Genomic DNA, 15,769 nt, shown 5'->3' with positions numbered 1-15,769 from the left:
AGGCACTGAGCCTTGATCTAGCAGCAAGTAGGTTTGTATAGAGGAAGAGCATAATCTTTAAAACTGCACACAGAGATGATGGCAGTCACAAGCATTTTGTGAAGCTGGGTTCCTGTTGCCTTATCTTTTTTGTGTTGTGGTGGATACAGTGACAGTGTGTTGGGTGGGAGTGCTCTGTTGTGGTATGTCTACTTTTGCAAGTGTTCCACAGAGGAAGGGATACAGCTATAAAGCGCTTGGCATCAACATTTGTATTTTATTATTCTGCCTAGATCAGTAGCATGGATGCTTCCCCGCGCAATGCTTCTCCAGCTCTGCAAAATGGAGAGAAAGGTCTGTTTGTTTATTTACTTATTTTTCTTAAGCTACCAAAAGAAGTTTGCTGTAACACTTTCCCTGACATAATATGGGAGCCTTTGTCAAATTTGATAATTTAGAGAAGCAGTGAATCCCCATTGTGTCAGATGGGTATAAGCCAATTGCTAGCTTCCTACTGTAAAAAGCGAAGCCTGCTTTTAACGTGAAGCTGAATAACTAATGATATTAAATTGGTCAGGAAGGGTTTTCCTTTGAACTTGAGTTTAAAAACTTTCAGAGGCTTCCTAAATAACTGAGTAACTACATGGAATTTGGGAAATTGCCTCTTCTGTGAAGTGGTTATGGGTGCTGAGACCTGCTACCTGTGAGGCATACTGGGAGTTTGCGGGAACTGAAGGCAGTGGGTGTAAGTGTATGCATCTTCTGGAGGTTGTGTGCTTCATTGTGCAGTTTGCCCATTTCTTTGCTCCGGGTGGCCTTACCTGCTTTGTAGGTAAAAAATTCTTGAAAGTAGATGCTGGTGATAGCTTGGCCTGGGAGCAAGCAACATCACTTCTGACAGCCACGTATTGTTCTCCCAGAGGATCGTTTCCTGACTACTTTATCAAGTCAGAGCTCCACAGGCTCCACCCATCTTCAGCTGCCCACCCCTCCAGAGATTGTAGCGGAGCATATGACTGGTGCCAATACACTGTCTGAACAGGATACAACAAGCAGCTCGGAAGGTATAGTTCAGTTCTGATCTTGTATTTCGCTTGCTTCTCTATGGCAAGTGTATGAGATCCATTTAGGAAATGGCAAATCTAGTAGCTTTGTGGTCTGCAATCTTCCCTCTGAATTTACAGCTAGAAGTTTGATATGGTGATGCAGACTTAACTTATCTCCATTCCAGATGTGTTTGATGGACACTCACTGGGATCTACAGACAGCCAAGTGAAAGAGAAGTCTACTATGAAAGCTATTTTGGCTAACTTTTTGCCTGGAAACAGCTATAACCCCATTCCATTTCCCTTGTAAGTACTGCATAGTATGTACGATGTACAAAATTAGCAGCCTGGTCAAATTGCGAACAAAGCCATGCATGCTTCCTTTGCTCAGTATGTGATTGAAGTCATCACTTGGTTTTGTCTCTGAATAAGCTATAGAACTTCCTCAAGGCAGGACGTTTTCCGTGTCCCTTCTAGGTGTTTGTAGGTTACCTGCTTTTCTTATTAATGATCTACCCTTGTGCATATACATTATCAGTTTCTCCTCCTCCTAGCAGGCATGTCTCTTCAGAACTCTTGTGGGAGGGGAAGGGACTGGGGGAAAGGGGAAGAAAGGTGCCTTCTAACTTTATTGCTGCCAGGAGGGAGTAGAAATGTCCGTCCTTAGCAAAGACTTACTAAAGCTACATGCCTGCCTCTTGTTTTTGCTTCCAGACCTCTTCCAAGGGTTGGACTCAAATTGGCATTGTCTGGGTGTAGGTCAGGTTCAATGGCTACTGCATGTGCCCTGAAGTCCCCCTCTCATGTGAAAGTGGGCAGGCCGGAAAATCTTTCAGCTACTTGGTCTGCATGCTTTGTAGTGTTTCTTGTTTGACATGAGCCTAATGTTTGGCAGCCTGAGTTTAACTTCGGAATTCTACCCACATGGTAGTAGTGGAGGCCATGGGCTAATGAGGTAAAAGTTAAATGACTGGACCCTACAGAGAAGTAAAAGAAAATCTCACAGAAACCCAGGAGGCTTTGGGGAATTTTCTGTGCTAAACTGCTTGTTCAGAAAAGAGTCCAGGTTTGTCCCCCAGCTTCACTCTGCAGGCTATGCTGCAGGACAATTAAAACAAACTCAGGCAGATTTTGGTGCCGTTAGAAACAGTGGCTGCTAAACAGAAATGAACTCTTACTCTAACCTGGAGCTGGTCTGCTGATATAGGCAGCTTGCTTGAAGTGCGGATTGCCCTAACGTATTGCCGTTGAGATTTAACCACATAGCTATGAATGTGTCTGTTGGGAGAAGCTGATCTGGGGAGCTTTGGTTCCATGCTGAGACTTGTAGCTTGTGCCTGGGAGTGCAGTGATGAGATCTGGGCTTTGACCAAAACTTAACCTTTACTTTCCACAAACTTTTACAATCAGCTAACAGTCTCCCTGTATTGTTTTCGTTTAGCGACCCGGATAAGCACTACCTAATGTATGAACATGAACGTGTACCTATTGCAGTCTGCGAGAAAGAACCAAGCTCCATCATAGCTTTTGCTCTCAGGTACTGCTGTGATTCTGCTGTTCGCCTGACATGTTGTACTTTTGCAGATTTTCTGTGCAAGGAATATTTAAATCCAAATGGTAGAGAACAAGCATGACAGAATTTCTTCACTCAGCTGTGTTGAGAGTTTCTGCCAGAGCTGAAGTTCTCTCCTTTTACTACTGAGATATGGAAAGTACAACTTGCAACTGTACTTTGAGCTTTTCTTGCTGAACTCTAGTACACAAAAATGAATTAGTTGTGTAGTGTTCACTGTAATGTGATATTGTTAGAGAAAGAAGTGCAGCTAAATTTTGCTCAGCTCTGCAGCCTGGAGGAAGTGCAGCTGAGCCGAGGAACAACAGTTAGATATTTATATTGCAGTCTGTCCCTTGCCTGCCTTCAATTGTAGCAGCTCTTGCTGCTACTAAGCTTTCTAAACCAGCTGCTTCAGTAAATCTCAGGCCTTGTGTGTCACAAAGCAGCAGACTTTTAAAGAAGCGCATTCTTAAATTGTGAGAAAGGGAGAAAGAAGGGGGGGATTTTTCCTGAAGTATGGTCTAGAGCAGCTTCTGTTCGAAGAGAACTAAGTTGGCATTGTAAGAAAAAATGAAGGTGAGGTTTTTCTGCTGTGGGTTTTTGTTTCCTGTGGTTGTCCCTGAACCAAATCTTTGGGTTGGTGTTAGTCTCCCAAAGAACGGCTGACTTTTTTTTCTTTTCTTTTCTTTTTTTTTTTTTTTTTTTTTTCTCTTTTCCCCTTCAGTTGCAAGGAGTACAGAAATGCCCTGGATGAGTTGTCCAAAGCATCTCTGAAGAACAGTTCTGAAGAAGGACTACAGCCAAGCAGGTTACATGCAGGAACTACAGTACATAGAGCAAAGGCACAGTGATTGTAGTGAATAAGTCGAAACTAGGATGGAGAAGGACCCTCAAAATATACCTCTGTTAGGATCTCTTGCTTTCTGGTGCAATTTGACACACTCCATGTAACCAACACATGCTTGCAGTATCTGAGTTTCCATTTCATGTCGGGGACTGTGCTGACTCCATCACCTGATCCCTTGACTGTGTGCATGGTAGGATTACTGGGCCTGCATATCTTTCCTGTGGTGATGGATGGAACTGTTGCTATGGAGCCCTGAGAGGTTTTTCTCAGGGAGATGGAGGAGGACAACTGTGGAGAGTTCCACAGACTTTAAACTGTATCCTCTTCCCTTAGCAGTACTTAATGTTAGATATGGAGGAGAAGTAAATGTACAGGAGTATAGCAGTAGTGTCTCGGGTGGCAGTATTTGTTGGGCTCGTGACTTTTTTTTTTTTTTTCTCTTTCTCCTTTCAGCATGTCAGACAGCAAACCAAAGAGCAGTAGCCCTGTCCGCCTGCCTGAGGCTAACATGGGTCCTTCAAATCGCAGTGCAGAACCAGAACAGCGTAAGACCGTTTTGCCAAAATCATGTCGATGATGCTAATCTCAGTTCAGACCTCTTCAGTCCACTTAACCTGGGTTCTAGCTCTTGTGAAAGTTGTTCGAACAAAGAAAATGCATTCTGAATTGAAATTATGACTAGTCTTAGAGTTGATTTTATGTGGAATGTGGGATGAGGGGGGTGTGTATGTGTGTGTTTTGAAGTCTGTGCCCATGATGGCTTTCTCTGATTCTTATGAGATCGGACTATCATTCATTGATTTAATATATTATGATGTAGTGGACCTTGGGCTGTTCTTGAGTCTAGCCTGTTCAGTGGGGTATGACGCCCAGGATATGTTCTGACCTCTTTTGGCACTGCCTTCTTTAAAAAGATGGCAATTAAAATATTTTGAAATGGAGAAGTGAGGTTCTTACTCTGTTAAAGGCACTCACGCTTGGTCTGTGTTTTCAAATGACTCGGCATTCCAGAATGCTACTTGGAACACTATATCAGCTAACCTGATGGACCTTGGTTGCCTGAAAAATAGCGAATGAGTTACAGTTGACTGACATCGTTGCTCACGTTAGAACGATGAATGAGAATGCTCGTATGAGTCATGCTTTTATTAAACTGCCTGTGGAAATGCCAAGGCCAACTTCTTTATTCCTCTTCACTGTAGCAAGGAAACCGTCTAGTGTTTTGTCTTTCTTCCGTGGCACGGGAGGGAAGAGCCCAGACCTGTCTTCCCAGAAGAAAGAGACCTTACGAGGTGCTGACAGTGCTTACTACCAGGTCGGACAGATGGGCAAAGAAGGAGCAGAAAACCAAGGCGCAGAGCCTCAAGGTACAAGGCAGTTGAGTCCATCTTCTGTTCTTGGACTGTTACTTCTCCCAAACCTGATTCATACTTCTAAGGCCCAGAATGCGTTCCTGCTCATACTTTTTCAATGGTCCAAGATTACTCAACATGTATTGATAATGAATTATTTGAGCATCAAATGTGGGTTTCTCCTGAAGACATTACTTTGCTTTATGAGAAGGAAAATAGGGTCTTTCAAACCTCAGTGACTATAGTGAGTAGCCTGGGCTTGAATGCCTTTGGATTGAGTTGACTCTAGTTAAGCAGCCCAGTCTCTCTTCCTCACTTCCTGATTAACTCTCATTGTTTCAGATCATGGAAAATGAATGATGAGAAAACAGAGGAAGCTTGTACTTATGTGTCCCATTAACAGCAGTGCGCTTCTAGCGTACATATTATACGTCATACAATTATAGCTGTAGCTCTAATTCCCTATGTATAGTTCCCTCTGTATTCTTGAAAAAAGAAAATATTTTTCTTGTAATGTGAGTTTACAAGTAGTATCTTACAATTCTTTCTCAGTAGTAATAGTGAACAACTTTGAATGGTCTCTTTATGTCTTCAGATGACATAGATGGAGGAGATGGACAGAAGAAACAGCTGGTGAATCCCCATGTGGAACTCCGTGAGTAGCTGTAAATAATAACTTGAAGTCTTAGCTGACAAAATCCTTTCTTCATGCAAATGTAATAGAAATCTTGAAGTTAATAATAATTTTTTCTTTGTGTTGGGCAGGAAGGAATAACAAGAGAGCAATGTGATTTTTACTTATTGTAATTAATCTCTCTGTTGCAAAAATACCCTGTAAAACTTTATTTTTTTTGATCTTCTGTCTGGACACTTTCCCATGGCATATACTGGGAGCTAACCTGAAGGGGGTTGACTTTCCTGTAGGTTTTCCATTTACATCCAATTGGTTTAAACTTCCAAAGTACAATAGGTGTGAGAGAGGGATGTTTAGCACAATAATACTTGTCTAGACATCAGTAAAATCTCTAAGTGTCATCTCGGGTAGTCAGTGAGTATTGCATGCTGTTATTGAGGAAGACCTTTTTTGCAGAGTTTTCAGATGCGAATGCCAAGTTCTACTGCCGGATTTATTATGCTGGCGAGTTTCACAAGATGCGTGAAGTGATAATGGGGAGCAGTGAAGAGGACTTCATCCAATCCCTCTCTCACTCTATGCCCTGGCAGGCACGAGGTGGCAAATCTGGGGCTGCGTTCTACGTGACTGAGGGTAAACACAGCTGCTTCCACCTTTGTAATTAGAGGGTATGATTTGGGGATGGTGGTGGGTAGTGCGTTGTTTAATCCCTCATTACCTCTAGCCAAAGGATTGCTGGTTGTGAAGTGGCCGCTCAGAATGGAAAGTTCAGCGGGTTGTTCTGGGGTCTTCAGTATCAGATTATTTGTCTCTCAGTATGTGCAGAAGAACAAAATGTAGTTCGGTTTTTCCGTAGTAGCAGATAGGGAGCCCAGCTGAGCAGGAGGGTTGTACTCTCTTAGGCAGGCTTCAGAAAACAAAAACTTGAGTATAATTCAAGGAAAGCTGGTTATTAAAGACACAGTGTTTGTTATAATACCACATACTGTAGTTGATTTATAGGATTTTTTTTTTTTTTTAAACTGTGGCTGATTCTAGGCCCCTACTTAAAACAAGTGTTGAATGGAAGGGTTTTTAGCCTGTTTCTGTTGGCTGTATAAGAAACCTATATAGCTGAGGTAAATCTAACTTAGGCAGTCTCTTCTCCCTGATTTACTGGAAGGCTGAAATCCAGAAAGCTTGAAATTGAGAATATATGAAGTATTCACAGTCCTAAAGAACTTGCAAAGAATACCTCATACTTACATACGCTTACTGTATGTAACCCTGTTGTCTCTGTTCATTGTTAAAACAGATGATAGATTTATCTTGAAGCAGATGCCTCGTCTGGAAGTCCAGTCGTTCCTCGACTTTGCTCCACACTACTTCACTTACATCATTAATGCAGTTCAGCAGAAGGTATTAAAAAAGAAAAGCGCCTTTTATTTTAGGCAGTGTTCTGTATTTCATAGACTAGTAACAGTTTCCATTAACCCCCTTCAGTTAAGTAAAAGAAAATGTTAGAGGGTATGAGTTGCACTAATACTGTGTTTTTAAGATGAGAAGTGAAAATTTTGCTAGAGTTTCGAAGCTGTAATACAGAGTCAGACAGAACAGTGGCACCTCTAGTATTTGAATGCTGATTGCCTGTTCACAGAGATCTTACCCCATGTCTTCTCTTCATCAGAAGCCCACAGCACTGGCCAAGATCCTTGGGGTGTATCGAATTGGATACAAGAACTCTCAAAACAACACTGAAAAGAAGCTGGATCTGCTTGTCATGGAAAACCTTTTCTATGGCAGGAAAATGGCTCAGGTAAGAACCGAGCATTCTGTTCCCTTTCAGTGCAGTTCTGACTGGGAACAAGAGCAGGGTTACCAGTAGCTCTCTAGGTAACATTTAACTTTGCATGTGCTGTCTATATCTAGCACTGCCCAAAGATGACCGTTTGTGCCTGTTTCCTTGTTATGTGATCCTTGGTAATGTGATGCCTGTATTGGCTGGTTCAGATAGCTGTTAGTGCAGGTTGCAGTTTTTAGAAGTCTTATTTGTCCCTCCACCTCCAGTGTCTGAAAGAAAGCATTGCCAACCTAATTAGGAAAATGTAAAAGCTTTGCAAAAAGGCTTCAGAAGAACTGACTAGGATTAAAGACTAATTTGTTTAGAAGACCCTCACTGACGGAGAACTACTGTGTAGTGGTGGGGAAACATTATGTTTTGAACCTGCTGTTCTCTCTGAATAACTTCATATGTGGGACAAGATTTTGAGTTCAGTCTTGCTCTTAGTAAAGGAAAAGTGACCTTTGAGACAGTAGAATGAAGACCTTAAAATGACTAGGGGAAAATTCTCTTTTAATACAGAGTTGATGATGAAAAGGAAGTTCAAACAAATGTCACTTCTAAATCTGGATAGTATCAGTTCTTTCCACCTTGCCTCCCAGTGCCTGAGCTCAAACAGGGGATGTTTGTGGGAGGAAATGAACTGAGGGAATTCTAGATAGATGTAAAGGATGTTGTTGCGGGTTTTCTTCTTGTAGTTTTTGTAAATTATGAAGGGTGGTCAAGGACTAGAACAGAGACCCAAAGAGACTGTGGACTCTGTCCCTGAAGTTAGTAAGATCTTGAATGGACAAGGCTTGAACAGCCTTCTCTACAGGACCTGCTTCAAGGAGGGCATGGGGCTGGAGACCTCCAGAGATCCTTTCCAACCTAATGATAGTCCGTGTCTTGCCTTGTTAAATGGCGCTTCATGCAAGATCCACCTCCCTCTTCAGTGGGTTTACTTTTGTCAGCATTTGAGTCTGTAGAAGCTGGCTGGAAAACTGACTTTACCCATACAATACAAAAATAGGGACACCCTTGCTTCCTTAAATTAGGCTAAATATTAATGAAGTAACTTGTCTAAAATTTGTGAATTGAGGTGGCAGAGCTTTCGTGTAGGCTTATATTCTACTGTCCACTCAGTCCAGAGTGGAAACTTTAATTTTTGTAGTACAAAAATGTTTTCTGTTAACTGTTTTCCTCCTGTGGAGAAGGAAAGAGTTGTCCTGTTGTGCTGCCTTCTCAAACAGTGCAGTTAGGTGGGTTGAAGTCTTTAACCTTGCAGAACAGTAGAACAAAGTAGCGCTGTTCTCCTTTTGCAGGTTTTTGACTTGAAGGGCTCCCTCCGGAACAGAAATGTTAAAACAGACACAGGCAAGGAAAGCTGTGATGTCGTCCTGCTGGATGAGAACCTTCTGAAAATGGTCCGGGACAATCCTTTGTACATCCGTTCCCATTGCAAGGCTGTGCTGAGAGCTTCCATACACAGTGATTCCCAGTTCCTCTCCAGCCACCTTATCATCGACTATTCCCTGCTGGTGGGTCGTGATGATACCAACAATGAGTTGGTTGTTGGGATCATTGGTAGGTTGTCTTTTGTATCTTCTTGCCTTCAGTTGGTGAAACTTCTTTTTTTCTGGTTTACTGTACCACCACCACAGAGATATGTGTCAGGAAAGCTTGTCTTCTTCCTGATGGAATACCACCCTCACCTCTCATGGGCGTTCAAAGTGGAGGCAGGAAGTCCAGCTCTTGTATGGGCTTGTGTTAGCATTTGCATTACTAAGAATATATGCAGGAGGCCTCAGAGGTAGTGAAAAAGTAGTCAAGTTGGTGTTTAACCTACACTTTGAGTCCAGTTGAAGTAGGGAAGGTTACTTGTATGCTTTTATGTTTTTAATCCTTAAGTTCAATAATGTTTACGTAGCCATTCAAACTGTAACTTGTATGGAGGGGATCTAAGGAGAAACAATATTGGTAGGGGTGGAAGAGGGAAGTTAAATGTCACGGGACCATTCATGTTCATGTAGTCTGACTTGGATAATATGGATGGCAACTCAGTAATTAGCTTGCCACATTCTCTGACTTGTGATTAGAAAGTATAGCCTCATCTTTAGACAGGCAAACTTGTGTTGTGCAAAAGACTTGGAGTGGAAGCCATTTTGCAGGGTGTGGAAGTGACTCTTGGAAATTAGAAGCTCTTGAAACCTAGCTCAGAAATGCTTCCAGGACCTCTGGATTACTCTTTTTCTGATAAAGCTTACAAGCCATTCCAATAACACTTCTAGTTGAGAATGCAAGTCCCAGTTACAAAGAACTGCAAGTTGTTATTACTTTCTAGTTTTGTAGACTCTTGAATATTTGGGTAAATGGGATGACACTCTGCTCCTTCTGTATATGTGGCTTTTTGCTGTCCTATGCAAAGTCTTACCCGATTAAAGAGTGTATTTTACATGATGTTTACTATACTAACAGTTCCTTTGCTGTGATGAGAACAGTTGTTTATGATCTGAAGGAGCTTGTTTAACACAAGTATCGAGAACATGCCTACTGTGTCAGGCTATCACAATGTTCTATAAATGATACCCCGAGAACTTACAAAGTACTCAAGCTAAATTTGTGGCGGGGTGGAAGTAAAAACCATTAGCTTAGACTGAGTTTGAATCTGAGGTCAGAATCTCTACCTATTTTAGATCCTAATTTGATACAGGAAAGGAGTAAGTTAGGTCTGTGAGGAGCTGTAAACACTTTATTTGTAGGCCCTGTTGTGTGGGGCCTTGGGGCATGAAGTGACAGTAGTTAGTGCACAAACTGATTATATCAGTCCCAAAGCACTCTAAGGGAGTGTTTTCAAAGAGTATTCAGGTAAATGGAGAAGTCTGAAGACTGGCAGGTCTGAATGAGTTTTGTGTAAAGCACAGCTGTTAGGGTTAATGTAGAGGGAGGAAGAGTTGATTGTGATCCTGCCGGGCTTTACAGTATCATATTCACACTACCCAAATATAATCAATACACTGGAAAGTGAGGCAGCTGGTAGGGGGAACACTGAAGCTGGTCTGGCTGTGGAAGCCTACTGCTTTCTTGCTCTTTTTGAGGGGGAATAGATACATTTCAGAACAGTGTTACTCGTGTTTATAGCAGATATAACATGTTTGTTTGTGGATTTTTTTTTTTTATTGGAACAGACTATATTCGCACTTTTACCTGGGACAAAAAGCTTGAAATGGTGGTGAAATCGACTGGCATCTTGGGAGGACAAGGTAAGTCCAGAGTGGAAGCAAAACTTTTGATCATGTTTTCTTGTTATGTGGAAGCTTCTGATAACTGTGCTAATAAAGCCACAACTTCCCCACCATGCAGATTTGCAGCATTAGATTAAGTTGTCCAGAACAGGGGAAGGAATAACAAGTTTCAGAAAAACTGATATGTTCATCTGCCTTCACAAGTGAGCTTTTAAGTACTAGAATTCCTGGGAATGGGGTAAAGGTCACCTACTTGCCAGACTGTTTTTTTCTGTTTCTTAGTTACCAACTACTCACATACAAACTTAGTCATCCATACAGAGATACTAGCGAAAAACCTTGCTGCCTGGTTTCAGAAGATGTTTTCTGAGTCCAGAAAATCAGATATGCTCTGAGCTGTTAGTGTGGAGGAAACCTTACAAATGATTGGCTACTGCCCGTATTTTGAGGAGCTGAGGAGTTCCTTTTGTGGAAGTGAGTAGAGTACCTTTTGTGCAGCATTGACTAGCGTTGGCCACATGTTAGTAGGGGGCTGGAAAGAGAAGGGAAGGAGAACACTTGATGTACCACTACTCAGCTGTCTGGAGAAGATAAGAGCATGTCAATAGAGTGAAATTCTTTGTGAGAAATGTGCATCTCTGCTGGAAAACCTCAAAGACCTGTAAACATGAGAAGAGAAGAAGAAACAAACTGATCAGGGCTGGTGTAAAAAGCTTAGCTGGTTCTTCCAACTTAAGGTATCTCAATTCAATGTTAGGGGTCCAGACCTTGATCTGTGTTCTCTCCTAAATGTTTGAAATAAATATTAAAAAAAGAAAAAAGGCAGCTGATAGTGCTTCCGGGAATGTTCCAAGACCCTTCCATGTACAGTAAGCTTTCATGACTATGCTCTCTGGTGTTGTAATCTCATGTAACATCTGTCTATACTGTAGTATACCCTTTATCCCATTTCTGACTGCTCTTGATTCTTGCACATTAGGTAAGATGCCAACTGTGGTCTCTCCAGAACTGTACCGGACCAGGTTTTGTGAAGCTATGGACAAATATTTCCTGATGGTGCCAGACCATTGGACAGGATTGGGCCTGAACTGCTAAGCTAAAGCCCATATTGGGAAAGCACCAGAGGACAGTGACATTATAGGCCACTCTCTTCCTGTGGTCTGTCCAGCACTAAGCAAGAGGATTGCAGTTCCGTGTCTACACTGACCACGTGCATCATGTTGTGAAGCGTGAAATCTGCTTGTTGCACTTTAATCCTCTCTTGAATGCTGATAAGCGAACCAGCCTCACTAAGGATCTAAGCTGTAAGGTACCACTGAACAGCATTGATAAGAGGCATTCCCTCTGTCAGTAGGGAAGGTGATGCTATCTCCATGTGAGAGCACTGAAACAGGTATTATCCAGTTCATGATGGCACAGAAGTACATGATCTCTGTAAGTCTTGCACTGCCTAAGTGGTGTTGAATATGAGCAACTCGTGTTTCCGCAGAGGATGCGTGGTACTGCAAATGTGAAATAAACCCCCCTCTGGGCGGGTGAGAGAAGAATGAAGTTCATTCCTGAGTTCTGCTATTGTTGCAGTGGTCTGTAGTTGACCTGTTTAGGATCCATGAATAACTTGTCCTGCTTCTGCTCTGTAGCTTCAATTTTTCCTGGGTTCTGTAAACAGGTTTGTTTTTGGGTTTTTTTTGAAGGTAGCTCCACAGCTACAATGTTATATCACTACATCTTTTAAGTTATATTACTGCAGTACAACTCTGTATTTATCTGTCATAATTTCATTGTAGCTGAATCCCATAAAAATGGGTTTTCAGTCATCAGCATACTGCAAAACCTAAAACACATCCCTTCAGTCCTAAACAGTACTCTGATCTGAATGTTATCCAAATCCCTGGAAGCAGGTAACTAAAAAATATACTCTTTAATTTAACAAGACTCCATTAGTTATAGCTATGAAGCTCATTAAGCCTTGCCGTAGCAGAAGGCACTAAGTTGCTAGAGAAAATGAAGCATACTGCCTTAGAGCGACAACTTTCTCCTTAATGAAACCATCATTCCTGGCAGATCACTTCAAATCTGTTTCAGTTCCCCAAGGCTTTCAAACAATGCATTTACCTCATGGTCAAACTTTGCCAGGAGAATGTTTTTATTACATTCATGACACACTGATGAGAATGAGCATGCAGATCTCATCACACTGTGTGGTCCCAGTGGAAAAAACTGTCTCTTCAGCAGTATTAGATTATTTTTTGTTTTGCACCACTGAGATGAATGTAGTAATCTCTTTCTGTAAAAAGAAAAACCTGAACTAACAGGTATTTTGTATGATGGATAAGATGTGCAGACATCTGTGAATCTCTGTTATGACAATAAGCACTTCTTTCCATTTTTATTAATTTTTACCTGGTTTTGTAGGTGATGAGTTTACTTTTTAGCTTCACTATAATATAGGCCAGTAAATAAGAGGGTTTTTTATGAGTTTGAGAGGCAAGAATACTGTCCTTTGACTTCCACACTCTGATGGAAGGACTTCAAACAAACATGGAGTCTGGGACAGTGTAGCTCTTCATGACCACTTGCTCGTTGTGACCAGTTGCCTGGTAATGCCATCTTCACTGTAACTATGGATTGAAATGTGCATTTTGTTCACTCCTCCTGTGTTGAGTATTTTCTTCTGCAGCAGATGGTGGTGGCTCTGTTCAGGAGTGACAGCTGGGCAGCACTGAGAAAGGAAAATGCCAGAAGTGAGAAGTGAACTATTGTCTCCAAAAACAACCAGTGCAGCTCAGGTCTGAGCTACCAGGAGGCAACAGTCATTTATGTTGGAAGAAGTCTTCCCCACCCCATTGCAAAGCCCTACTGGAGGGTGAGCAAAGATGCTGACCTGGAAGTAGCAGAAATGAAAATATTCTCACTTCCTTGGTACAATGCAATTGTTGTTTCTGGGGGTGCAGTGTTGAAGGCTGCAGTGATGCGTGCTGTGGAAAGATGACACAGTACTTCTTGCTTCCTCTGGCCCAGAATCCCGTCAGTCCAACACAGTGCATCAGGTACAGCTGACCACCCCTGGGTTGAAAGGTTCTCCCAGGATGGCTAGCTCTGTGTGGGGCCTGGTGTAATGAGGAACCAGCTAGTCCATCAGCTCAATGCAACTCTCACTGCTGTGGCGTCTATGTTCTGTCTTGGTCCGTTGATGTGGAAGAGCATGCCATGCAGCCTGAATCTTCCAGTCTCAGTTAAAGTTTACACGTGTTCTTCCTCGTTCCCCCTCCTAAAGTTTACAGGCAAAAAATGACTTGCCTGATTGCAAAGGTGACCCAACAGCAGCTGGTTACATTATCTTCCTTTGTCAGTATGTGGATTGGTTGATGGAATATGAATAGGGGCAGTGTCGTGGCGTCTGCAGTAGGCTAAAGTAGAGCTCTGATGTGTTAGCCCTGTCCTGTCACCAGTAAACCCTTACTCCAGTGATGTGTGACTGCTCTATACTGCCTGTCTTCCGGAGTCCCAAGCAGCTGGCTCTAAAGCAACATGATCATCTAACTGTAGCTAATGTTGCCCTGTACATGACAGTACAAGGCCGTCGGCACTGTAAAAGTGAGAGAACCTTCCACTGGTCGGCTGTTTTGCAGCCTGTGAATGCAGAGCCCAGACGTGTGAATTGTGACCTCCTTAGTTAGGCTGAAGCTATAGCAGTTGGAGAGATTTACAGGAGTGATCTTGAGCTGGCATCAGCAGCTAACTTTGGGTCAGGATGTGGCTGATAGATTAGTCCTGACCAGACTGGAGTAAACAGCAAACTGCTAGTCATGGGTAACACAGTAGCTGCAGTGTTAACTGGAATTGGGACATCTCTGGGTGCTGTGTGACATCAGGCTGTAAACATTTCTAGTTCAAATCCCAGCAGTTGAACAGATTTCCTCAAACACTTCCTTTTCAGAATAAGAATTGTCCTGGCATTTCACTTGCTACAAAGGTGACTTTCTCAAAAGGAGAGCAAGACTTCATGCAGAAGAAATGTTTGAGAGAGTTCCTTGTGGGGCTGTTAGGTCTGTGTCCCTGCAGCATACCTAAGGATGTCCTAGGGGAACAGCCTAGGCATTACATGAGCCCTTTGATTAAAGTTTATTTCTTTATAACACAGGTTTAGCATATACATGTGCGTAAGCAAATTCCAGTTACAAACATGAAGATTGTATTTTTTCAGAGCTGCACTAGCTCTTTTTCTTCTGTTTTCTTTTGATTTGAGGCCTCATGACAAATGTCTAAATCTTGTACCAGTCAGAAGTGATGACTTCCTTTGAGTCATCGTGCAGACAGCGGAATGCCTTGTAGTGGCCCAGCGATGCATTTTATCCCCCAAAAGCACATGAGGGCCTCTTGCTGGTTAAGTAGCTCTGCTGGGCTCAGGGGAGTTACCTGTGGAGTGGACTCTCTTCTGTGAGAATGACCAAAGCAAATGAATCGCTCTCTAGTAGGTGGCCACACTAATCATGATTCAAAGCACTTAATGTACCATAATGTATGTATTTCTAATCTACCTTGGTTCAGCTGTATTTTATAAAATCGATGTACTAAACTATTTGAGAATAACTGCCTTGACTGCTTGGAGAATCAAAATGTAATGTATATAGATACAAATAAAGTGACTAAAATATACTTGAGTCTGTTCCATGTGGTGGAGCAGTTAGGTCTCATACCATCTCGTTTTCTTGATCAGAGGCTAAGCCTGCTGCTTGCTCTGCAGCACTTGCTGTGTTTGGAGGTTGCCAGCTTTATCTGCAGTGAAAGCGTGCCTGTTGTCTCTATACCTTGCAGCTCATCTCTTCTAATGGAGCAGGACCTCTGGACAACTCTCCAGGTCAGTGGCAGTAGAATGTGCAAATAACCCGTCATGTGCTTCTCCCACCTTCTTCCCAGCTGCTTGCTTTTCAACACACAGCGCTATGTGAGATGGGGAGCCAGTTTTGTCTAGCAGATGGTGGTGGTGTTGTGGCCCAGTTCTTGCAAGAGGTAGAACACATTACTCAGGAAAAATCTCCAGGTATTTCCAGTGTCGTCTTTTAAGTGAACTAGATAAAGAAAAAATCCAAGGAGGTCTGAAAATTAATGACATATTGTCATCACTTCATATTAACCTGGAGTAACCTCCTCTTTTAAAGCTAAAAATGATGTGTGATTAGTTCTGGGAAGGGGTCTTGCTGTTTCCTAGGATATAAAACTCAAAATCTGAAATATCAGGCTTTTACCTGTGTTGTGTGCCATCACCACTTTTGCCAGGTGGGTCTGAGTTTTTTAATCTGCTGCAGTATG

The 15,769-nt window shown here is 42.3% G+C and overlaps 1 protein-coding gene across 5 annotated transcripts in view; it reads left to right on the top strand.

Moving 5' to 3' along the window:
* Nucleotides 1-15,115, top strand: part of PIKFYVE (phosphoinositide kinase, FYVE-type zinc finger containing) — a 71,217-nt gene extending 56,102 nt beyond the window's left edge. For all 5 annotated transcript variants that reach the window (XM_075429888.1, XM_075429887.1, XM_075429886.1 and 2 more), the window contains 14 exons: nucleotides 273-333; nucleotides 900-1,043; nucleotides 1,211-1,331; nucleotides 2,467-2,562; nucleotides 3,305-3,388; nucleotides 3,881-3,972; nucleotides 4,630-4,794; nucleotides 5,375-5,434; nucleotides 5,870-6,046; nucleotides 6,708-6,811; nucleotides 7,080-7,208; nucleotides 8,537-8,798; nucleotides 10,400-10,474; nucleotides 11,436-15,115. In XM_075429888.1, coding sequence (XP_075286003.1) covers nucleotides 273-333; nucleotides 900-1,043; nucleotides 1,211-1,331; nucleotides 2,467-2,562; nucleotides 3,305-3,388; nucleotides 3,881-3,972; nucleotides 4,630-4,794; nucleotides 5,375-5,434; nucleotides 5,870-6,046; nucleotides 6,708-6,811; nucleotides 7,080-7,208; nucleotides 8,537-8,798; nucleotides 10,400-10,474; nucleotides 11,436-11,551 — 1,686 coding nt within the window. In that variant the 3' untranslated portion in view covers nucleotides 11,552-15,115. The remainder of the gene's footprint in view (nucleotides 1-272; nucleotides 334-899; nucleotides 1,044-1,210; nucleotides 1,332-2,466; nucleotides 2,563-3,304; nucleotides 3,389-3,880; nucleotides 3,973-4,629; nucleotides 4,795-5,374; nucleotides 5,435-5,869; nucleotides 6,047-6,707; nucleotides 6,812-7,079; nucleotides 7,209-8,536; nucleotides 8,799-10,399; nucleotides 10,475-11,435) is intronic.
* The last annotated feature ends 654 nt before the right edge of the window (nucleotides 15,116-15,769 follow it).

This window comes from Opisthocomus hoazin, chromosome 9 (assembly GCF_030867145.1).
Source record: "Opisthocomus hoazin isolate bOpiHoa1 chromosome 9, bOpiHoa1.hap1, whole genome shotgun sequence".
NCBI lineage: Eukaryota > Metazoa > Chordata > Aves > Opisthocomiformes > Opisthocomidae > Opisthocomus > Opisthocomus hoazin.
The sequence above is the reverse complement of the archived record's forward strand: the minus strand, read 5'-3'. Positions and strand labels throughout refer to the sequence as shown.